General features: G+C 40.7%; 1 protein-coding gene across 13 annotated transcripts in view; it reads left to right on the top strand.

The window, feature by feature from the left end:
* The first annotated feature begins 262 nt into the window (after positions 1 to 262).
* NCOR1 (nuclear receptor corepressor 1) overlaps positions 263 to 23,726 on the top strand; it is a 161,019-nt gene continuing 137,555 nt past the window's right edge. For 7 of the 13 annotated variants that reach the window (XM_040453105.1, XM_040453107.1, XM_040453099.1 and 4 more), the window contains exons 1-2: positions 264 to 433; positions 22,362 to 22,539. In XM_040453105.1, coding sequence (XP_040309039.1) covers positions 22,432 to 22,539 — 108 coding nt within the window. In that variant the 5' untranslated portion in view covers positions 264 to 433; positions 22,362 to 22,431. Of the gene's footprint in view, positions 434 to 22,361; positions 22,540 to 23,726 lie in introns of all 13 variants that reach the window. The other 6 variants (XM_040453104.1, XM_040453095.1, XM_040453101.1 and 3 more) reach the window with 1 other exon arrangement.

Here is a 23,726-nt window from a genome sequence, read left to right as displayed (position 1 = left end):
TGGCAGCGCGCTGGGTCCGGCCGGGCGGGGCGCGGCGCGGCCCCGGCCCGTCTCGGCTCGAGGGGACCGCCGCCGCCAGGCCGAGGGGAGACCTAAGGGGGACCTGGCGTGGGGCGACCCAGGAAGCTCGGCCGAGGTAGGAGCCGCGCTCGGCCAGCGGAGGGAGTCGGTCTCCCAGCCCTCCGGAAGGAGGAGGAGCCGGCGCCGGAGCCGCCTTAGCCGCGGCCGCCCGAGCCGGGCGGGGGGGAGGGAGAGGGGTTGAGTCAAGATGGCGGCCAAGGTGGCGAAGCAGCAGCGGCGGCGGCGGCGGCGGCTGGAGTGAGCTCCCGGCTCGCCGCGCCGAGCGAGGTCCCGGGGTAGGGACGCGCGCCGGGGCCGCGTCCTGCTCCGCAGGCCCGGGGGCGCGCCGGCTACCACGCTCCGCCAGCTCCCGGTGAGTAGGCCCCGGCGCCCGCAGCCCCGGCCTCCGGGCCCCCGCTCGCTCGGGGGCTTCCGAGGGCTCTCGGGGCGCCGGCCGCAGGAACGGCTTCGCGGCCAGGCGAGGGGCGTTGCGGGCCGGGTGGGTCGGGACCCGCCGCGGACGCCCGGCCTCTTCCCCTCGGCCGCCCGGGGCGAGTCGGGCGCGGCGCGGAGCTGGGGCTGGGCGAGTGGAAGAGGCTTATGGAGTTTGGAGGAAGAATGGGCTGCGGCCGGCCGGGTGTCCTGTGGGGAGGGGGCGTGCGGAGTCCTGCGGGCCGACTGAGGGAGACCGGGAGGGCCTGGGGACCCCAGGTGGGGCCGGCACAGGTGGCGGGCCTGGGCTCACTCTGAGGCGGAGTTGGTGGCCGTCTTGGGAGTGTGGAAGGGCTTAGGGAGGGTGACAGCGATGGACAAGTGCGTGAAGAGCAAACTAGTTCACCTTCTAACCAAACCACTTCGGGGTGTAATGGCGAAGGGTGGGTAGTGGTGGAGACGGCAAAGATCTGAACCCTGTACCTTCTGCCTTTTATTATTGGTGTCTTACTATGTGAAGTCGGTGAATTCTGTTTTTCGAGGAAGAGGGATTTGAGAAACTAATTGAGAAACCGGTCTTAAATGGAGAGGAGACTGGATTCTTCGATTTAACTGGATTAGGTGTAGTGCATTAAAGGTGCGGGTGGGACTGAGTGTTATTTATGAAAAGTGTTTGCTCGGGAAGGGTCAGTTGTCTTTTCCTGATATCGCATGGCAGTTAACCTTGGACAGCAGTGGCATAGGTAATTCTAATCTTTGGGACTAGTATATTCAGCTGCATCAGATTTGCTTCCCTAATTGTATCCTAATTATATTGAAATTTACATTCCTTGTGTGCATCCTGGTGAGGCAATGATGGGAGGCCGAACACTGAGCCCAGAGCAACAGGCCCGGGATTTTAAAATGCCAACAAATACTCATTCATTCCTTCAACATATCTTGATCAATACCTGCTGCTGATAGGTCACATGTGATTGTCCCTTCGATAGCTGGAGAGCTGATGTCATTATTTGATTTTTAATAGTTAAAAAAAATTGTCTTAACGTACCCTTTCATAAAGATATTTATTGGATAAACCAAGTGGCCCTGGCTCAGGAGCAGATAGAACAATTTTAGAGTCTTATTTAGAAATGGGTAAAAATTACCGAAGGAATAAACACAAGTTGTTGGAGAAAGAAATACTGTTTGTATTTGCTCATTCTGTTAAATCCTGATGGAAGTTTATTTATTCATTTTAATATTTATAGTGCACAGTTGCCTTGCTTTAAGCACACCTGTCAATGTAAATCAAGGTTAAAACACGTATATATAAATAATATGCACATACTTGCATACATACATAGGATGGGATTGCTTGCAATTCCAAAATACTCTTTCCTTTTACAAAAGGCTTACCATATGTTGAACTACTCCCCCAGAGAAAAGACAATACAGAGAGTCCTGATTCTAACTTTTACTAACTATGTGACATTTTGGAACTTGATAGACCTTTCTGTGCTTCAGTTTCCTCATCTGTGATGGTAGGGAAACATCCACTCTCCTAGGATTGGCTGCTGTGAGCCTAAGAAAGTTAATAGTTATGAAATTGCTTTGAACGGGTTGAAAGGGTTATGTTTCCCTGAGGTAGTGACAACTTCCTTTGCGCTCTTGAAATGCTTATCTGCAAATCTCTCATGGCATTCACACTTTTCTGCTTTGTATTTAGGTATTTAGGTACCAGTCTTATCTCCTCTTGAGGTTAGGATAGGCCCTTCTCAGATTTTATCTTTACATTCAAGGCACCATGTACGACAATAATTTTCTGTGTAGGATATTGACATTGCAAATGTCTGTTCAATGGATAAACATTGTGTTCTAATTAGAAAAACATGTTCACATTACAATTTAGCTGAATAGGCCTGTTATCTCCAGTGACATATCTGTATAGCTGTGATTCCCTTCATAGCCTCTGAGGAAGACATATTTTTAAGTGAATACCTGGTTGGATGAAATCACAGAGTAAAACTTAAGTATTTGGTGTACCCACATAATTTTTTAAAACAAAATACTTGAAGTTAACTTCTGTTTCTTTGAATTTAATTGAGTAAAAGTTGGTTCCAAAGCCAGGCAAATGTAGTCAAGTTTTTTTAAGCCTTTTTAATTTTTTATTTACTTATTTTTATTTGGGAAGTGGTGAGGTTTTCTTGCCATTGCTGCTATAGGAAGCAAAGGCTTTTGAATAGGCCAGGGATTGGTGTAGGTAAATGTCAGGCTGTTCATCAGTGTGTGTGTGTGTGTGTGTGTGTGTGTGTGTGTGTGTGTGTGTGTTTTGTTACTCAGTTTTAATTGTACTTTGGGATCTGTCTTAATTGCAATTTCAGATTCTTATTGATGCCTGGGAATAATAGAGGTCTAGTGTTACTTCGTTACTTCTGTCCTTTCTGACTTCAGATGTTGCATTTTCCCAGAATAGTGCAAAGAAGTAGTTAAGCTTGACTGGAACTTATTCTGTCTGGACTTATTTGCTGATTAGAGATCCATATATAGTTCATTCACTTGTTCAAGTGGTGTGAAGTGCCTTTTATGTTCAGGGTACATTACTAAATGCTGTAAAGGTACAAAACTGAGCAGATCAATTACGTGCACAAATAACTCAGTCTCTAGATTGCCTGATATTTTATCCTTTTCAGGTTTGAGGATGCAAGAAGTACATTTAGACTGGTAGTCAAAACATTTTGTGTATTTCTTTTTCTGTCAGGACCTAGGAGTATTGAAAAGCTATGAAAAGCTTCTGTCATGTAGCAATAATGGTATAAGGGCATCTGTTTTTTATTTGGTATTCTTGTGGTGGTGGTTTTCCTTGAACATTTTTACTGTTCTTCTGCCATTTTTTTTCTACCCCAGAAGCATGTGTGGTCAAAATATTATGTGGATAGTCTTAAGCTACAACATACTTTTGTTTGTTTGTTTGTTTGTTCTCTTTGCATTTGAAAGTCAGATCATACAAAGCCGCGTGAGTGTTCCTACGGAATTCTTCAGTTTGATTCCTCCATGTGTGCTACTGTTGTGTTACTTTTACTTAAAAGTGATCTCAGGGCACTTGGGTGGCTCAGTCGGTTAAGCGTGGTCATGTTCAGTTCAGCTCAGGTCATGATCTCACAGTTTGTGAATTCGAGTCTCATGTTGGGCTCTGTGCAGACAGCTCAGAGCCTGGAGTCTGTTTCGAATTCTGTGTCTCCCTCTCTCTCTTTCTGCCCCTCCCCCTGCTTGCACTCTGTCACTCTCTCTGAAAAATAAACGTTAAAAAAATTTAAAAAAAAGTGATCCCCCCAAAAATCTAAATTGGTTAAAATAAAATGCTAACAATTTATAGAATTCTAGGGGATAGAGCCATAGGTTATCTAGTTTTACCTTTTACTCATGTATAAACTGAGGGCCACAGAAGTGAAGTGATTTGCCTGCATTGTTGTAGCTGGGCAGTGGTAGAATCCAGTCCCCTGGCATCCAGTGTGTAGGGCTCATTCCTTTACACCATCTTGTCCATGGGATGATTCAGTGTGACGATTGACACTTGGTTAAGACAAAAATCAGGGTGGATGGGAAATGAGAGATTGTTTATTCACCTTAGGTCTTGAATTTAAGCTATTTCTTAACTTTAAATTTCTTCAGTGAAAATATAGGTTGAAAAAAATGAGTAGTGATCTACATCAGTAATAAGATCATTGGGAAATATTTACTTTGCTTAATTTTGAATCTGCTGTGATGGAATATCTTCCTAAACAAAAATGTCCTTGAGGTTATCTGGACCTAGTGATATTTCATGGAACTTAAGTATTATAGTAGTAGAAATTTTAATATGTCAATGATTCAGTACTTCTGAGACCCAAACAGGTTAAATTATTTTATAAATTAGCTATTGCTTGCTTCACTTTCAAACTTTTGGATGTTTTCCTTTTCCTTTTTTTTTTTTATTCTTTTAATGTTTATTTTTGAGAGACACACAGAGAGAGAGAGAGACAGACAGACAGACAGACAGAGTGAGAGCAGGGGAGGGGCAGAGAGAGAGAGGGAGACACAGAATCTGAAGCAGGCTCCAGGCTCTGAGCTGTTAGCACAGTGCCCGATGAAGGGCTCAAACCCACAAACCATGAGATCATGACCTGAGCCAAAGTCAGAAGCTTAACCGACTGAGCCACCCAGGTGCCCCTGGATTTTTTCTTTTTAAAGTATAAGGAGAGTGCCTGGGTGGGCTCAGTCTGTTAAGCATCTGACTTTGGCTCAGATCATGATCTGGCAATTCACAAGTTCGAGACACAGATGCTGACATCTCCGAGCCTGGAGCCTGCTTCGGATTGTGTCTTTCTGTGTGTGTGTGTGTCTGCCCCTTCTTCGTTCCACCCCTTTCTCTCTCTCTCTCAAAAATGAATGAACGTTAAATTTTTTTTTTTAAGTATAAGGGACAGTTGTTAAATAAAAGCTTAGATAAATAGCATGAACATAAACTGTATTTTTTTTTTTTAAGATTTATTTTATTTTTACAGAGAGCACGAGCGGGGTGGGCGGGGGGAGAGAGAATCCCAAGCAGGCTCCATACTGAGCATGGAGCTCAACATGGGGTTTGATGCCACACCCCTGGGATCATGACCTGAGTTGAAGTCAAGAGTTGGACGCTCAACTGGCTGAGCCACCCAGGTGCTCCTGAACTGTATCCTTAATGCTGTTGCAAAGTGCACATGAAGTATTAGTTTTCCGTAGGTACTTATGCCATAAAACTTACTTTAGAGGAGGAAGCATATTCTTTTTCAACTGATATCCTCACATGAATACTGAAGCATGCCATATTTATTCCATTTGGGCTGTTAGATAATATGCCTATTTTGCCAACGTGCCTTACTCTTCTGAAATCTACCACATCTAAACTCTGCCTATTTTTTGAGCGTTTAATCACATGTTACTTCAGCCAGGAAGTCTCCCTCCTACTCCCTCTTCTTCAAAGATGTGTATTTTTCATTCTGGAAGTTTTTAATGCTTTGCTTATGCCTCTGTTATAATATCATAGTTATTTATGTGCATGTCCATTTAATCCCTGCTATACCATAAGCTCATTGGGAGCATGTCTGTATCTCATGTCTGCCCCTACTCCTGGAATAACATTGCACCCAGGAAGTGTGTAATTGAAATCTGTCGAATGCATAAAAAACCTAGCTGCTAGAGTTCCTTGGTAGGGTTGTTGAAGAAGCTGATTGATACACATGTGGGAACTTGATGAATAGTTTACGTAAATTTAAAAACAGGTAGAAGTTGGGGTGCCTGGGTGGCTCAGTCGGTTAAGCATCCGACTTCGGCTCAGGTCATGATCTCGCGGTCCGTGAGTTCGAGCCCCGCGTCGGGCTCTGTGCTGACAGCTCAGAGCCTGGAGCCTGTTTCAGATTCTGTGTCTCCCTCTCTCTGACCCTCCCCTGGTCATGCTCTGTCTCTCCCTGTCTCAAAAATAAATAAAACGTTAAAAAAAATTTTTTTTAAAACAGGTAGAAGTTTACCGGTGTCAGTGAGAAAAAAACGTCTGTAATTCATGAATTATCAAAGCATTTCTTTAAAAAAATATATTTTTGTTGGTTTACTGGGATTTTGGGGAGAAAGAGAAAGTAAAGATGGGATTGGTTCATCTGACTATTTGTATTTCCACATAATGTTAGAATAAGAATATGTTAATTTATATATGCAGGGAATTTTGGAATGGTTCCCTGGTAGGAAAAAAATTGAATTAGGAATATGGGTTAGTTTGTTTTTAGGATTATAGAATATCTTTGACGGGTTCCCTTTGAAAGAATAGTACTGATTAGCTGTATATCAAAAATTAAATCTTTAAGTAGACTAGTCAAGGGCAAAGGAGGAGGAAAGTTGAGATGACCAAGTAATTTTGATCCCCCCACCCAGTGTCTACTTGAGGAATAAAATTTGGGCTGGGTTTTTTGTTTTTTTTTTTGTTTGGTTATATTTGAATAAACTGATGTCAAACCAGAGTAAGTTGAGGTTACACTTTTCTTGGAAAATTTCACTCTTTGTTTGGTTTTGAGGGTCATCTTTCTGATTACAGTTTCCTTCTCCCCCCATACTTCTGTTTAACTGACTCTTTTCTTGACCTTTTAGTTGTCATACACAGTTCAGAATCAGAGCAATCTGTTTTAGACAGTTCATTTCCCTTGGCAATAGCATATAGATTTGTATAGATTGTATAATTTGAAATGTTTGTTTTAAATTGTAATCATCATGTCTTTGAACTCCTGTTCAAAGATGTTTAACTTTGTATTACTTTTGATTAAGTTCTTTTAATTCAGTTTTGAATTACAATAACTTTTATGTATTTGGAAGGAAACCAAAACTTGTGCTTTCTAGGAGTTACAGCCTAAAATATACACAGTGTAATATACCAGATGTAGGGAGTATATAGTCCATTAACTCTGTGTGTGGGTGTGTATGTGTTGGGGGGGATGTGGGGGGAGAGAGAGGAGGATGGAACTGAACAGAGCAGGAGGGAAAGGGTGGAAGAAGTTGCTGTATATTCACATAAAACCATTTCAGTGAGTGCAGAAGGATGTGTTATTTTAGAATATTTGTCTTTCATCTATTATAAGCGATACATTATTTTACAGAAGTGTAATGTAGAAGTACATAGAGAAATTGAAAGTACCACTTCCTAGATAAAATCTTCTAAGTGTTGCATATTCTTTCGATTTTGTGTGTGTGTGTGTGTGTGTGTATGTGTGTGTGTGCAGTTTCCTGTACGATTATGGGATCGTAACATATCGTTCTTTTATATACTTCTGTTGCATGTTGGTATATTTAGAGGCACTTCTGTCATTAACGGCTACATAGTATTTCACTTATGAAAAATACCATGATTTCTTTAATCAATTTATAGCTAGTTGTGTTTTCTACCCCCCAGAAAAACAAAGCTGAGGTGAATTATTTGTGTATATTTGTTTTGTATACTTGTGCAAGCAGCTTTGTAGGACAGATTCCAAAAGTGGAATTGCTGTTAAATGAATAGTGTAGATTTGGGAAGATATGGACACGAGTGTTTGAGTATGTCCCAAGCCCTGGCCAGTACTGGATGTTACATATTAAAACATTTTGACCATTTAAGCCGGGGTGGGGGGGGGAGTGATTCTAATAGGTTTTTTATGAATTGCTACTTGAGGTTGGACAGTTTTTAATGAGGGGAGTTGTATTTCTTTTATAAACTGTCTGCTTTTGGTTATTTTTTGATGGAGTTATTGGTCTTTTTTAGATCAATTTGAAGAGCTCTTTGTATATTAAGGGGTTCACTTTCTGTAAACATAAGTGTGCTCTACTGCCCCCCAGCTTTTCTTTTGTGTTATTATGTAGTCCAGTATATCCAACCCTGCTCTCTGCTGGCTGTGTGACCTTGGGCACATTACCTAACTTCTCTAAGCCTTAGTTTCCTTATTTTTAGAATGTAGATAGTATAAATAACATTTGCTGGCACATAGTAAGTAAATAATGATGTTAGGTGTCTTCATTATTGGTCTATATATGGCTTCTGGGTTTCATGCTCTGCTTAGAAAGATCTCCTTACTCTAAAATTGAAGATATTCACCCATCTATTAAACTAAAAAATTAAATGAGGGATATTATTGTATAGCATGCTACTGCTTGTTTTAAAGAGGAAAAATTGGGATGCCTGGCTGGCTCAGTTGGAAAAGCATGTGACTCTTGATGTCAGGGTTGTGAGTTTGGTCCCCACGTTGGGTGTAGAGATTACTTAAATAAATAAACTTAAAAAAAAAAAAGAATGTCTACATATTTGCTTGTATATTATAGGATATTTCTCAAATGAAACCCAAGAAACTGGTAACGTTGGCTGTTGTAAGAACTGAGTGACTGAGGCACATGATTGAGAAGACTTCTTCAAACTATATATATATATATATATATATATATATGTATGTATATGTATGTATGTATATTTAATGTTTTTATTTATTTTTGAGACAGAGAGAGAGGGCATGAGTAGGGGAGGGGCAGAGAGAGAGGGAGAAACAGAATCTGAAGCAGGCTCCAGCCTCTGAACTGTCAGCACAGAGCCTGACATGGGGCTCGAACTCATGGACTGTGAGATCATGACCTGAGCCGAAGTTGGAGGCTTGCTTAACCAACTGAGCCACCCAGGAACCCCAATACCTTTTTATATTTTTTAAGACCAAGAAGTCCCCAGATTTTAATTTAATGGTTAAATGTTTTTTAAAAAATTTCCTATTAACTTCTAATTTTTTGATCCACCTGGAATTTATTTCTGGTATAGGAAGTGAGGTCGAGATCTATATTTTGGGGGGGCATATGTGTGCATGTTTTCTCCCCCAGATAGCCCGTTGTGTCAGCACCGTTTAGTGAATAATTCATCCTTTGTCCCACTGATTATATTTGCAGCTTTCGTCATTTACTAAACATGTTTGGAACTGTTTCCAATTTATTACATTCTGGATCTCTTGTTGTATATACCATATCCTTTAAATTACTATTGTGATTTTAATACCGACGGGATTAGTCACCTGTTCATCGCTCTGTTTTTTTCAGACTTTGACAATTCTGGCAATTGTGTCTTCCCAGATGAACTTTAGATTATTCCGTGAAGTTCAAAAAGACATCTTGCTGAGATTTTTATGGGGAATACTGAATATTGATCAGGAATATTGAATTTGTAGGTTAATTTTGGAAGCTTGACTTTATGTACTTCCTCTCCTTTTGTTCAAATAGACTTTTTTATGTTCTTCAGTAGGTTTTCAAACTTTGCAAATAAGTTCTCTCTGTTTTTTATTTCTTTTGTTAAAAAATATGGTAGGAGAAAATATGATAGGGAATCAGTTTATATTCTAGTGGAGGGAGACAGACTATAATGAAGTAAAACAGATCCATTTCAAATCGTGATTAATCTATAAACGCAAAGGCTTCCGTGGTGGAGAGTAACTGATGGGAAGCCACCTTATAAGGTGGTTGGGCATGGCCTGAGAAGATGACATTTGAACTGAAACCGTAAGTTTGATGAGGAGTCAGCCCCATGAATGAGCCGGGAAGAGCATTCCAGGCGGAGAGTAAAGAAGGACAAAGGCCTGAGGCAAGGAAAGTCTTGGCTCAGGATGAAGGCATTGGAAGGAAGCTCATGTTGCTGGGGCCTACTGAGCCATCGGGAGAGGAAGCCGGCCAGATCAGGTGGGGCCTTGTGGGCCATAGTGAGTAGTTGGGATTTTATTTGAAGTGCACGGTAGCCCCTGGGGAGTCTTAAGCAGAAGAGTGACGTGTTCTGCTTTATGGTTGAAAAAGATCATACGGCCTTTTGAGTACAGAAAAGTATTGAAGTGGGAAGTCCAGTTAGGAGTTTCTTGTAGCATGACATGATGGGGGGTAGGGTAGTGGAGATGGAGAAGGCTGAGAGGCGTGGGGGGCGGTGTGTGGAGGGAAGAATAGGACTTGCTGTTTTGCTGTTGGAACGGGTGTTGTTGAGAGCCACGCATTGTTGTCAGGTGCTGGGGGGGCCATGTGAGCAAAACCGAGATGGTCCCTGCCCCTCACATGTGTCTGGTGGCTTTGTTTTTTGTATAGCATTCAATAATTATTTTTAATGTTTATTTATTTACTTTTGAGAGAGAGAGAGAGAGAGAGAGAGAGAGAGAATGTAGAGGCTTGAACTCAGGAACAGTGAGATCATGACTTGACCCGAAACTAGGAGTCAGACACTCAACCGACTGAGCCACCAGGTTCCCTTAACATTCAGTAAATTTTTTTGTTTTTAAAATTTTTTTTTCAACATTTATTTATTTTTGGGACAGAGAGAGACTGAGCATGAACGGGCGAGGGGCAGAGAGAGAGGGAGACACAGAATCGGAAACAGGCTCCAGGCTCTGAGCCATCAGCCCAGAGCCCGACGCGGGGCTCGAACTCACGGAGCGCGAGATCGTGACCTGGCTGAAGTCGGACGCTTAACCGACTGCGCCACCCAGGCGCAGCAATTTTAAGTCAGTTGCTTTTTTTCTACTTTATTTTGGTATATGCCCTAGAAATAGAGTGTGTTCATTAGCTTTATTTTACTTTGCTCCATAACCTTTCGTAGTCTCTGTTAGTGGGTCAAAGGGGAGGCAGCACAACATGATCTTTGAGAGATCTGTCTCTGAGTTAAAAAAAAAAAAAATTACGTTGAGAGTTACTTAGGCTCTCGAAAGCCTTAATGAGGGATAATAATGGAACTAGTGTTTTAGGTGAGCTGCTTGTCGGCCAAGCTCTTGGTATGCTGCCTAGGATGTAACAAAGGCTCAATAAATGGTAACTTTAAAAATCATTCTCCTTAGGTATTCTCCTATCTATTAATTTTGGTCAAGCATCTAAGCTTAACATTTTTCTAACCTTGGATTACTGCTCTTTTGTGAAGAGAGAATTGGCAAAGAGTTGTCCATTTTGGCTTTGAAATCATTCATTCTTACAGCTGAAGGAATGAATATTGCTCAATTCAGAGAATTAGTTCAATAGAGTGCAACTGTACCACAAAGTTCTCATTGGTGTTGTTTCTACTACTGCTGTCTTGGGAAACTCCTCCTTTCTCACTCTAGGGTGAAAGCAACATTTTTTGTTTTCTAAGTTCAAGAATTACTTTTTGAATGCCTGTATTCTTAGATTAATCAAATAGTTACGTCCTTATTAATGTGTTTCTTTCAATATCGTACTTGATTGGGGGTGGGATAGTTTAACCTGAAAGGCCATTTTTCTTTAGCTCCCCATTCATCTGCCTTCTAAGTGAGATGTCATAATGTCAAAAGAGGCTACAAGTAAAATAAATACTCTGTTAATGGCATTCCCCCATAGTAGCTCCTTTGTTGTTGTTTTAAAGGGAAGAATGCTTTAGTTTATTTTATGGGAGAACTTTTAGTCCAGTTCAACACCTCTCTGATCTCATACAAATTACAGAATCCACTTAGATGATTCCTAGTGTCTTCTGGAGACCAACCTCTTAGATGGACTCAGGAGGTCTGCTTTCTTGAAGTCAAGGCCAGTCTCAAGAGTCTTAGGTGGCTGGGATAATCCAGGCAGGTGGTCCTTAGCCTCTCCTTGCTTAAAATACTTTTGGATTTGGACTAGAGCTGGGCTGCTTTATGAGAATTAGTGTGACCTGATTTGTCTCAGTTTAATAACTAATATTTTGTCATGTGCAGTGTCCCAGAAGCCATTCTCCTATCCCATACTTCTGTACCAAAAGGTTTTATTCTTTGATCATTTAAAATAAAATTGAATAGTGTATTTCTTCTTCTGCCTTGGTGAAATGTGGACTTCCCCTCTGTTGTGGCCCTCAGTGGATTCATTCCTGCTTATCTGAAGAGGTATTTGCGGTCCTGCCACAGCGAAGTATATTTTTAGCTATTTTTTCCAAGATAGCTTAGGCCACCTTGAAAACTTATCCAAGTACATTTTGGTTATGCAAAGATTGTAGGCCAAAAGCCAGGAGTTCCTAGTGAGAGGGGATTGGATTTTTATTTTATTTTATTTTATTTTATTTTATTTTATTTTATTTTATTTTATTGAGGATTGTGTTTGACATTTTGTTGTTGTAGCAGAAGTTTCCTGTTGGGTAAATTGATGTGTCTTTTTTCCTTTAATATGGGAAGATTCAAAAAGGAATTTAAATAGACCAGTTTCATTTTACTACATTTCCTTGCCTGTTTACAAAATACAGGAGGCTAGTTTGGGGTTTATTCATAAAATTCAGATGGAATATGCTCTTCTCACTTATAACAATGGCATCTAGTTTTAGTATATTCTCATCCTAAAATATGGCTATGTATGTTTATGATATGAGGGGGTTGCACATAAAACCTTGACTGTGTTTCTGAAACATTTCACAGAATTTTTACGGTGTGTGGAAGGAAGAAGAACAGGATTTGCTGTTTTGCTGTCAAGTGTCAAAAATGTAACTAACCCTGAGTTAATGAGGTTTGGTGCTAAAGACCGAACGTAAAATTTGAAACTGCCACTTAAGGTCTTTTCCCCTTCAGCCTTAACTTTAAACTGAATTCTTTTAAAAGAGGTATCTTGGTGAGCCCCGCCTGGTGTGGGGGTGGGGGGCAGACTGAAAAGATAGCTTGGGGGGGGGTCCCCATTCTTACTGAATTGGAGTGTTTCTCCTGTGTATATTTTTTACATTTGGCTTCCAGTTAAGATGGTTGAGGAAAGAGTCTGGTTAAAAAACAAAAAGTCTAGGGGCGGATGGGTGGCTCAGTTGGTTGAGCGTCCGGCTTCCGCTCAGGTCCTGATCTCATGGTCTGTGAGTTCAAGCTCCATGTGCGGCTCTGTGCCAATGGCTCAGAGCCTGGAGCCTGCTTTGGATTCTGTGTCTCCCTCTTTCTCTGCTCCTCCCCCGCGCGTGCCCTCTCTCTCAAAAAATAAATATTAAAAAAAATTAAAAAACCTAAAAGTTCTGAACTATTGCTGAGTGTCTCATGAGTAAGTTTGGAGGAAGGAAGTCATAGTGGTCTCCACGCTGCCTCTCTTGTGACCAAGGGTGGGACCTGCTTTGACCCATAAATTTGTATGCCTGTGAGGGCTACTCTCTGATTTTGCTGAGATTTTGTTGCCACTTGCGTTGGGCTGATAGTACCTGACTTTATTTTATTTTTGAGATATTCAAGTTAAACTTCCCTAAAGTCACATATCAAAACTAGGATATCGTGAAGGATTACTGACAAGGGAAACACGGACAAATCATATTTGAGTGACATTGAATACGGGTGAACTCAGGGAGTCCTCATCGCTGAAAATTAACAAAACCAAAAATACAAACACCAACACCACCCTGCTACATGGACGTCTCATCATGTAGACCACTGTTGGAAAAAAATTGGATGACTTTGAGCTAAGATCTTGCCTTTTGCCTCTCCATTCCATTTATGGCTTTATTTGCTTAAAATGTCTGAGTTGGGAGGAGAGCTCAGAAACATCATGTAAGCATTTCTTAGGGGTGCAGATGAGAATTACCTGGAGAACATCTATAAAATATTTATGAATGCTCATATCGTGGAATAGTCCACAGCAATAGAAAGAATGAAGAAACTCTTTATGGACTCATGAGAATGACATATTGATGAAGATGTATTAATAAAAGCAACATATAGAACAGTATGTATCTACTGTGCTACCATTTATGTATGTGGGGAATTGTGTGCGTGTGTAGGATATTTCTTTTATTTCTAAGTAGGCTCCGTGCCCGACATGGGGCTTGAACGCACTGAGATCAAGAGTTGCGCACACTACCAACTGAGCCAGCCAAGCACCCCTGTGTATGTAGAATATTTCTAAAGGATAGTTCAGAACCTAGTAACTTTGGTTGCCTTCTGGAAGGACAGCTGGGTAGGAACTGGGGGACCAGGGTGAGGAGATTTTTCCCTTTGTATTCTGTGGTACTTTATGTATGTATGTATGTATGTATGTATGTATGTATGTATGTATGTATGTATGAGACAGAGAGAGAGCATGAACAGGGGAGGGTCAGAGAGAGAGGGGGACACAGAATCTGAAACAGGCTCCAGGCTCTGAGCTGTCAGCACAGAGCCCGACGCGGGGCTCGAACCCACGGACCGCGAGATCATGACCCGAGCCTGTCAGACGCTTAACCGACTGAGCCACCCAGGCGCCCCTGTATTCTGTGGTACTTTTAAAAGCTCTAAAATCATACATACAACATCTATTTTGAAAAACAAAATAAATACCACCACCACCAGGAACCTCCTGTGTCGGTTTTTCGCCTTCCACCTGGAACACTGTGCAGGTGTATAGGAGGGGAATGTTGACCAAGTGGTTTTTTGTTGTTTTTTTTTTTTTAAATATAGTTTTACTGTCAAGTTAGCTAATACACAGAGTATATAGTGTGCTCTTGGCTTCTGGAGTAGATTCCCATGATTCATCACTTACATAAAACACCCAGTGATATTCCCAACAAGTACCCTCCTCAATGCTTGTCACCCATTTTCCCCTCCCCCCCCGCCCCCACTCCCCCACCGACCCTCAATTTGTTCTCTATATTTAAGAGTCTATTATGGTTTCGTTCCCTCTCAGTTTGTAACTATTTTTTTTTTTTCCCTTTCCTTCCCCCGTGGTCTTCTGTTAAGTTTCTCAAATTCCACATATAAGTGAGAACATATGATATGTCTTTCTCTGACTTGTCACTTAGCATAATACCCTCCAGTTCCATCCACGTTGTTGCAAATGGCAAGATTTCATTTTTTTTTTTATTGCTGAGTAGTATTCCATTGTATATATATAACGTATATACACGTATGTATATGTATTATTATTTATTTTTTTTTTTACCATTCATCAGTTGGTGGGCATTTGGGCACTTTCCATACTTTGGCTTTTGTTGATAGCGCTGCTATAAACATTGGGGTACATGTGCCCCTAAGAATCAGCACTCCTGTATCCTTTGGATAAATTCCTAGTTGTGCTATTGCTAGGTGTTTTCCAGAGTGGCTGCACCAGTTTGCATTGCCACCAGCAGTGCAAGAGGGTTCCCGTTTCTCCATATCCTCACCAAAATCTGTTGTTTTCTGAGGTGTTAATTTTAGCCACTCTGACCCATGTGAGGTGGTATCTCAGTGTGGTTTTGATTTGTATTTCCCTGATGATGAACATCTTGAGCATCTTTTCATGTGTCTGTTAGCCATCTGGATGTCTTCTTTGGAAAAGTGTCTATTCATGTCTTCTGCCCATTTCTTCACTGGATTATTTCTTTTTTGGGTGTTGAGTTTGGTAAGTTCTTTATAGATTTTGGATACTAACCTTTGATATGTCATTTACAAATATCTTCTCCCATTCCATTGGTTGACTTTTAGCTTTGTTGATTGTGACCAGGTGGTTTTAATATGCGGCCGATTGCATTGCTGCAGTAAACATCTTTTTGTACGTTAAGTACAATATGTGAGTTTCTTTAGAGTATGTACTGAAATTGCTGGGTTGTAATAAGGATGGCATTTCAGATCATTGTGGAAGGACAGACATGTTCACAAAGGTTTTTGTTGTGGGGCGCCTGGGTGGCTCAGTTGGTTAGGTGTTCAACTTTGGCTCAGGTCATGATCTCACAGTTTGTGAGTTCGAGCCCCGTGTTGGGCTCTGTGCTGACAGCCTGGAGCCTGCTTCTGATTCTGTGTGTTTCTCTCTCTTTGCCCCTCCCCTGCTCACGCTCTATCTTTCTGTCTCTCTCTCCCAAAAATAAATAAACATTTAAAAAAAAAAAAAAAGAAAGGTTTTTGTTGGGATAATTAACTATCAATTGGTAAAGAAAATATAGCTAGATTCCTACCTTAGCATTTTTTAGAAAAAAAATTTAGGTGATTAAGGAGCTGTGTGTGTGTGTGTGTGTGTGTATATATGTGTGTGTATATATATATATATATATATATATCTATGAAACCTTGGTATACGAGGCGAATGTAGAGAATTTTTTTTTAATTTGGGATAGAGAAGGCCTTCAGAAATATGAAACAAGTTATGAATTCTGGAAGAAAACATTTGTCACATAAAGGTAGAAAAAGGATTAATATTCAGAATACAGAGGGAGGTATCTCCATTTCCCCCTGCCCCTTCTCCGGCCTCTACCCCTGCCATCCTCTCTTATTCTTCTTGGGCCTCCTTGCTTTGCCTTAAGACTTGTGTGGTTCCTCTCCAAGGGCTGCTCTTGTCCCTGCAAGGCTAGCTAGCTTTCTTCTCATCTTTCAAGCTTTGGCTCAAAAGTCATCTTAGAATATAATTTGTTACCCAAACTGGGACAGTTTTGAGAAGGAAATGGAGCATAATTAATAACTGCACTAGGACAATAGCTGTAAATTGGGTCTGTTTCAGGAAATCAGGGCATAGGGTCATCTTACTGAGATTGGCTTTCTGTGATCACCCCATCAGAAATGCCAGAAATGTCTCCCTTATCCCTTCTCTCCCATCCTGTTTTTTTTGTTTGTTGTTTTGTTTTTGTTTTAAAGTTTGTTTCGTGTGTGTGAGAGTGCGCAGGAGCAGGGGAGGGGCAGAGAGAGGGGAGGGTGAATCCCAGCCAAGCTCTATGCTCAGCATGGAGCCCAACGTGGGGCATCACACTCATGGCTCAGACTTAACTGCCTGAGCCACCCAAGCACCCTTCTCTCATCCTGTTTTATTAATAGCACTTTATCATATTATCTTTTGATTATTTGTCTATTTCTGTATCACTTCACAATAAGATGGCATATCTTGGTCACCATTCTATGCCAGTGTTCAGAGCTGTGTTGGTACATAGTAGTGTATTGCTCAATAGATAGTTGTTGAACCTGTGACATTCCTGCTTTTGGTCTTAAAATCTTACGAAGATATGACAGGCACACTTGAAAAACTGGATACAAGTGTTACACACAAATCATACTTTTATAAAACAGAATGTTCTCATATGTGGTTTTCTTGTGGCATACTCTAAATAAAAATTGCTATTAACTAAATTTTTTAAAGACTATTTTCCAAGCTAACGTATTGGATATTTAAGACAATTCCTTGAGAAGCATTCTCAGGCATTCATCTTTGGGTATCTCTGTACTGAATAATCAAATGGATTCCTAGAAGTGGAATTGCTGTGGTAGAAGATATATGTATTTTCTTTTTTTAAGTTTATTTATTTATTAAATAATAAATAATAACTCATACAAGCAAGTGGGGAAGAGCGGGGGGCGGGGAGAGAGAGATGCCCCAGCCTGATGCAGGGCTTCAGCTCCTGAACTGTGAAATCATGACCTGAACCAAAGTCAAGAGCCAGACACTTAACTGACTGAGCCACTCAGGTGCCCTGAGGATATGTGTATTTTCAAGGCTTATCATGTATATTTCCTTATTTCCTTCTTTCTTCTTTAGAGAGCAATTTGTACCCATTTTACATAACACACCAGTAGTGTCTAAAAGAGTGCTTTCTTCTTCAAACTTGTACCAATAGGAGGTGTTATTTGCAATATTTTGTCAATTTCTTTGGAAAGAATGATTTTATTTTTCTGTGATTATTGATGAATTGACTTCATTAATTTTTTCCTTTGTTGATCCCATATCTCTCTCATGTCTTATATTTCCATTGTGATCATTTTTTTCTTATTGATTTGTAAGAAATATATATATTTGTTATATCAAAATTTTGCTGTTTTATTTTTTCTAGTTTGTAGTTTGTTTTAAGGTGTCTGTACTGTACAGAAAAATAAAAAAATATATCTTATAAGGCCAAGATACCTGTCTTCTTGTGTGTGCTTTTGGGATTGTGCTAAGGATGTCCTTCTCTGTCTTTATATATGTATTTCTTTCAGGCTTTTTGAAAGTACTGTAAATGTTACCTGGTTTTTAAAGGGCCTTAGATTGTAAATCACTATAATATTAGTGTCCTTAACTTGTTTTCTTTATCCTAAGAGTTGATGAACAAATTAAAATGAAAATAAGCAAATAGTAATTTCTGTGATGTGAAGTCTCCAGGGGAAAATTTAGGCAAAAACTGAAGACTTACTGGCTGCAGTAACTCTCTAATACTGTATCTCATTAAAAAGATGTCTTTGTGTATGTTATTTACCTCGAAGATTAAAGAAAAAGTGCTGTTAATTAGATCATATAATGCCATTGATTGTAGGATGCATATTGAGTTTAAAGTTGTTGTTTTTTTTTATGTTTATTTTTGAGAGAGAGTACCAACAGGGGAGGGGCAAAGAGAGAGGGAGACAGAGAATCCCAAGCAGGCTCTGCCCTGAAAGTGGGTCTTGAATTCACAAACTGTAAGATCATGACTTGAGCTGAAATCAAGAGTTAGATGCTTAATTGACTGAGCTACCCAGGTGCCCTGACTTTAGAGTTCTTACGATGTGGACACATGTGGTTATTAGAATCTGTGAAATGTGGCATGTTAATTTGGACTGCTGTAGTATCATTTTTCTTTTATTAAAAAAACATTTTTTAAAGGTTTTTTTTTAAATCTCTCTACCCAATGTGGGGCTCGAACTCATGACCTGGAGATCAAGAGTTGCATACTCTTCTGACTGAGCCAGCCAGGCGCCCCTGCACAATCATTTTTTTTTTTTTTTCAACATTTATTTATTTTTGGGACAGAGAGAGACAGAGCATGAACGGGGGAGGGGCAGAGAGAGAGGGAGACACAGAATTGGAAACAGGCTCCAGGCTCTGAGCCATCAGCCCAGAGCCCGACGCGGGGCTCGAACTCACGGAGCGCGAGATCGTGACCTGGCTGAAGTCGGACGCTTAACCGACTGCGCCACCCAGGCGCCCCAACACAATCATTTTTTAAAAAAATTATTTTTTTATTTTGAGAGAGCAAGTGAACAGGGGAGGGGCAGAAAGAGAGAGGGAGAGAGAGAATCCCAAGCAGGCCCTGCACTGCCAGCGCAGAGCCTGATGCGGGGCTCGATCCCATGAACCATGAGATCATGACCTGAGTCAAAATCAAGAGTCAGATGTTTAACCGACTGAGCCGCCCCCGTGCTGCTTCCCCCCCCCCCCCCCCGCACAATCATTTTTAAATTTCATGGTTGCTTTGTGTAGTTTTGTTTGTTTTTGGCTTGGTAATTTTTTCAAAACAACTTTGTTAAGATAAAAATTTGTGTACCGTGCAATTCATCCATTTAAAGTATACGATTCAGTGGTTTTTGGTGTATTTAGAGATATGATACAGTCAATTTTAGGACATTTTTATCACCTCAAAAAGAAACTCCCAATACAGTCGTATATTATTCAGCCTTAAAAATGTAGTTAATTTTGATACATGCTACCACATGGATAAACCTTGGAGACATTGTGCTAAGTGAAATTGTCCAGTCATGGAAGGACAGATGCTCTTTGATTCCACTGACATGAGGTTCCTAGAGTAGTGGAAGTTCTGGAGACAGAAACTAGAAGTGTGGTTGCCAGGGACTGAGGGGAGGAGAAACGGGGAGTTGGTGTTTAATGGATGTAGAGTTTCAGTTGGGGAAGATGAAACAGTTCTGGAGACGGGTGGTGGTGAGAGTTGTACAACAGTGTGAATGTACATGATGCTACGCAATCGTACACTTAAAAATGGCTAAAATGGTACATTTTATGTATATTCTCCTGCAGTAAAAACAAAAGAAATCCCATGCACTTTGCCCATCACTTGCTATCCCTCTGTCCCCGTCCTACCATCCCTAAGCAGCCATTAATCTACTTTCTGTCATATAGATTTGCCTGTTCTGGACTCCAGTCTGAAAGGAATCACACCAAGTGTGGACTTTTATGATTGGCTTCTTTTACTTAGCACGATGTTTTCAGGGTTGGTCCAGATTAGAGTGTGGAACAGTAATTGATTCTTTTCTTGGTGGATTAATGTTCCCTGGTATGGATATACCTGATTTTATTCGTCCATTCATCATTTGATGGATGGACATGACATTTGGGTTTTTTCCAAAGTTTGTATAGTTATTTTGGGACTTAACTTGAGCTCTGGCAATTCTAAGCAATAAAAACCTACTCCCATCTATATTAAGTAAAGGAGGCCTTATGTAAGACCATGTAGGTAGTTTAAGGGCAAAGGAAAGATGTACAATACTTTCTTATGGGGACTGACCCTGGAGCAAAGAAAGAGTCAGGAGCCAAGGCTCCTGTGTCTCCAGGGCCTGCAAGGTCTCTTGGCTCTCTTGTCTCTGCAGATCTACTCTAGTCTTTGTCGAGACTGGCCTTCTCTGCTCCCTCCCTAACTTCTCTGGCACATGCTTTGGCTCACCTTGACTCCTACTCTGGCCACTTTGCAACTCAGTTCCCTGCAGATGACATTCTCAATTCCACATTCTTGGAGAGGGATCTAATTGGTACATCCCTTGTCCAATAGGGGAGTTCACTTGATATAAACATGGTGTCAAAATCTCACATTAACCAGGTTCAGAGTCTCTAGAAGCAGTGTATGCATGGATCTGGCTGGCCACTCCAGGTCACTAATGCTAGTCAATCTAAAGATGATTTAATTATCTAGGTGAGTGGTCATCAAACTTTTTGATCTCAAGACTCCTTTATACTCTTAAAGTTAACTTAGGACTCCAAATAGCTTTTGCTTCTGTGGGTTATATATGTTGATATTTACCATATTAGATATTAAAATGGCCATTTTAAAGATACTAGTTCATGTAAAAATACTATAAACTCACCATATGCTAAGATAAATAACATTAATTTTTTTTTTTTTTTACATTTATTTATTTTTGAGAGACAGACAGAGCGTGAACAGGGAGGGGCAGAGAGAGAGGGAGACACAGACTCTGAAGCAGGCTCCAGGCTCTGAGCTTTCAGCAGAGAGCCCAAGCGGGGCTTGAACCCATGAACCGTGAGATCATGACCTGAGCCGAAGTCGGAGGCTTAACCAACTGAGCCACCCAGGCGCCCCTAGATAAATAACATTTTTATGATAAGTAACTGTTTTCTGGAATAAAAACAAAATTTGATAAGAAGAGTGGCATTGTGTTACATTTTTGCAAACGTCTGATATCTGGCTTAAAAAGATAGTTTTATTCTCGTATCTGCTTTCTGCATTAAGTCTTGCAATATTGTTTTGATTGAAGTTTATAAAGAAAAGCTAATCTCATGCAGTATTTGGGAAGAGAGGGGATTTTAATAGCCTTTTTATTTTAATTTTTTTTCATGCTGAGTTTTGAGAAAGGAGAGAGAGAGAGAGCGAGCAAGAGAGTGCACAAGTGCACAAGCAGGGGAGAGTCAGAGAGAGGGGGACAGAGGCTCCAAGCAAGCCCACGCTGACAGCAGCATGCTTGACGTGGGGTTCAAACTCACGATCTGTGAGACCATGACCTGAGAAATCAAGAGTCAGACTCTTAACCAACTGAGCCACCCAGGCACCCCTTAATAGCCTTTTTAGATAATTGTAGATATTCTTTGATACCATACCCAAACCAGATAAGTGACAGTTTTTTTTAAAGGTTCATTGCTGTGTAGAATCTGAAGCCACATCAATGAACTTTTCGTATTCTATCACGTTAAACATTTATTGGGTTGTCTTGTACTTTATTTGTAGTAAAATGTCTTGCACTTTAAATAAATATTGCACTCATGAATAATTTAGTCACATTCTATATTGGTCATTTGGAAAATATTGATTCATTGAGTTATATAGACATTTCAAATGTTGACCTATTTTATTATGTAATATCTCAAAAGCTCACACTTGTTAGTATCACCACCAGTCTTGCCAGAAAAGTCTTTAAATGTGGGGAAGCCGTCAAGCTCACGGAAAGCAAGTACAAGTTTTTCCAAAATCCCAATTTTCATAAATGCTGGCAGTTGTTTTCCTGGAAGTGATAAGTTCACTGTGTTCTTCCTTGAATACTTTCTCATCCTCACTGTTGTCTTAGGCTGTTTTGCAGGCGGAATTATTTAATAAAGACAATATTTCCTCTGCACCAATGCTTACCTTGGAAATAATCTTGAATCTTTTTAACAATTGACTTTTCACAACCCCAACATTTACAACCATAGGTTTTTGTTTCTATAATATATAACATTTGATTCTCAGTTATCAAAAAAAAAAGGACATGTAATGAGCATTTGCAATGTGCCAAGTTCCATGCCGAGATTTTATATACATCGTATTACTTTATATAGCTACTGATATTTGTGATATATTAATGCTTTTTTAAGTGTACAGGAAAAGACCCACTAATGTTTTTCAAACCTCAATAATTTCTATTAAGTAAATACATGAGAGAAAGCTTTTACTGGTAATTGTGGTTTTATTTATATAGCTATAGTTATAATTTATTAGAAGTACACCTGGTGCTTTAGTACTTATTAATTCTATTTTTTCCCATTCTGTTTAGGTGGTTTCCTAGAAACATGATTGTTTGTTGGACTTGATCTCACAGCCTGGTGAGGACTTCTTTACTGATAATGTCAAGTTCAGGTTATCCTCCCAACCAAGGAGCATTCAGCACAGAACAAAGTCGTTATCCTCCTCACTCTGTTCAGTACACGTTTCCCAGCACGCGTCACCAGCAGGTAAGGATCAACTACTATGTACTTGCCCAAGTAGCGTGCGCGTGGGTGTGTGTGTGTGTGTGTGTGTGTGCGCGCACGCGCACGTGCACGCGTGCCCGCTGGCGCTTTCTTTTCTTTTCCTGTTTAATGCATTTGTTGGTCAGAAACCAAATGCGATTGTTATAACTGTATATTTTAAATGGCAAGAACCGTTCTCAAAGATGAGGAACCCAAGGTTGGGGATTAATTATCTTTGTCTTAGTCTGGCTTTATGCCAGATTGCAGCTAGTGACCATGTCTTTTGCTTTCTTTTTTCTTCCTTAAAAAATTTTTTTTCTTATGTTTATTTAGTTTTTGAGAGAGAGAGAGAGAGAGAGAGAGAGAGAGAGAGAGAATGGGGGAGGGGCAAAGAGAGAGGGAGACAGAATCGGAAGCAGGCTCCAGGCTCTGAGCTGTCAGCACAGAGCTGGATGCAGGGCTCAAACTCACGAACTGAGATCGTGACCTGAGCTGGAGTCAGATGCTTACCCGAGTGAGCCACCCAGGCGCCCCCCCCCCCCCCGCCCCGCCCATGTCTTTGTTTTCATTTGTAGGAGTTGTTGTTAGAAAAATATCAGTTGTTTAGGGTTTCCAGGTTAAGAAACCCTATTTTATTGCTTCAAGTTCTGGTTTAGTATTAAGCTGGCCAGATAACTTGGCATCTCTTGAGCGATGGCCAGGATAGGGCCTGTACCTTCTTGAGAGGCTGACGGTAGGAAGATGAAAGCGTTTGTATGCTGATTAACTTGTGAAAAATAAAATATGAGAAGAAATTATTAGCTCAGAGCAGGCTGGGACAGGAACGTAAGGGTTGAAGAAAAAGAGGAAGGGAAGGGGTGAAATGGTCATCTCAGAGGAAAAGCAAATTTGGGGTGCCTGGGTGTGGCTCAGTTGGTTAAGCATCCAACTCTTGATTTCGGCTCAGGTCACGATCTCACTGTTAGCACGGAGCCAGCTTGGGATTAGCTCTGTCCTTCAAATCAATCAATCAATATATTTATTTATAAACATATTTAATTTGATAAGTATATATATATATATTTTAAAACAGTCTTTTTTTTAAAGTTTACTTATTTTAAGAGAGAGAGAGAGCGTGAGCACGCAAGCGGGAGAGGGGCAGAGAGAGGGAGACACAGAATCCTAAGTAGGCTCTAGGTTCCAGGCTGTCA

The sequence above is a fragment of the Herpailurus yagouaroundi genome, unplaced genomic scaffold, assembly GCF_014898765.1.
Source record: "Herpailurus yagouaroundi ecotype Mexico unplaced genomic scaffold, PumYag 208, whole genome shotgun sequence".
NCBI classification, from domain to species: domain Eukaryota; kingdom Metazoa; phylum Chordata; class Mammalia; order Carnivora; family Felidae; genus Herpailurus; species Herpailurus yagouaroundi.
Note: the sequence above shows the minus strand (reverse complement) of the source record. Positions and strands in the feature narration are given on the sequence as shown.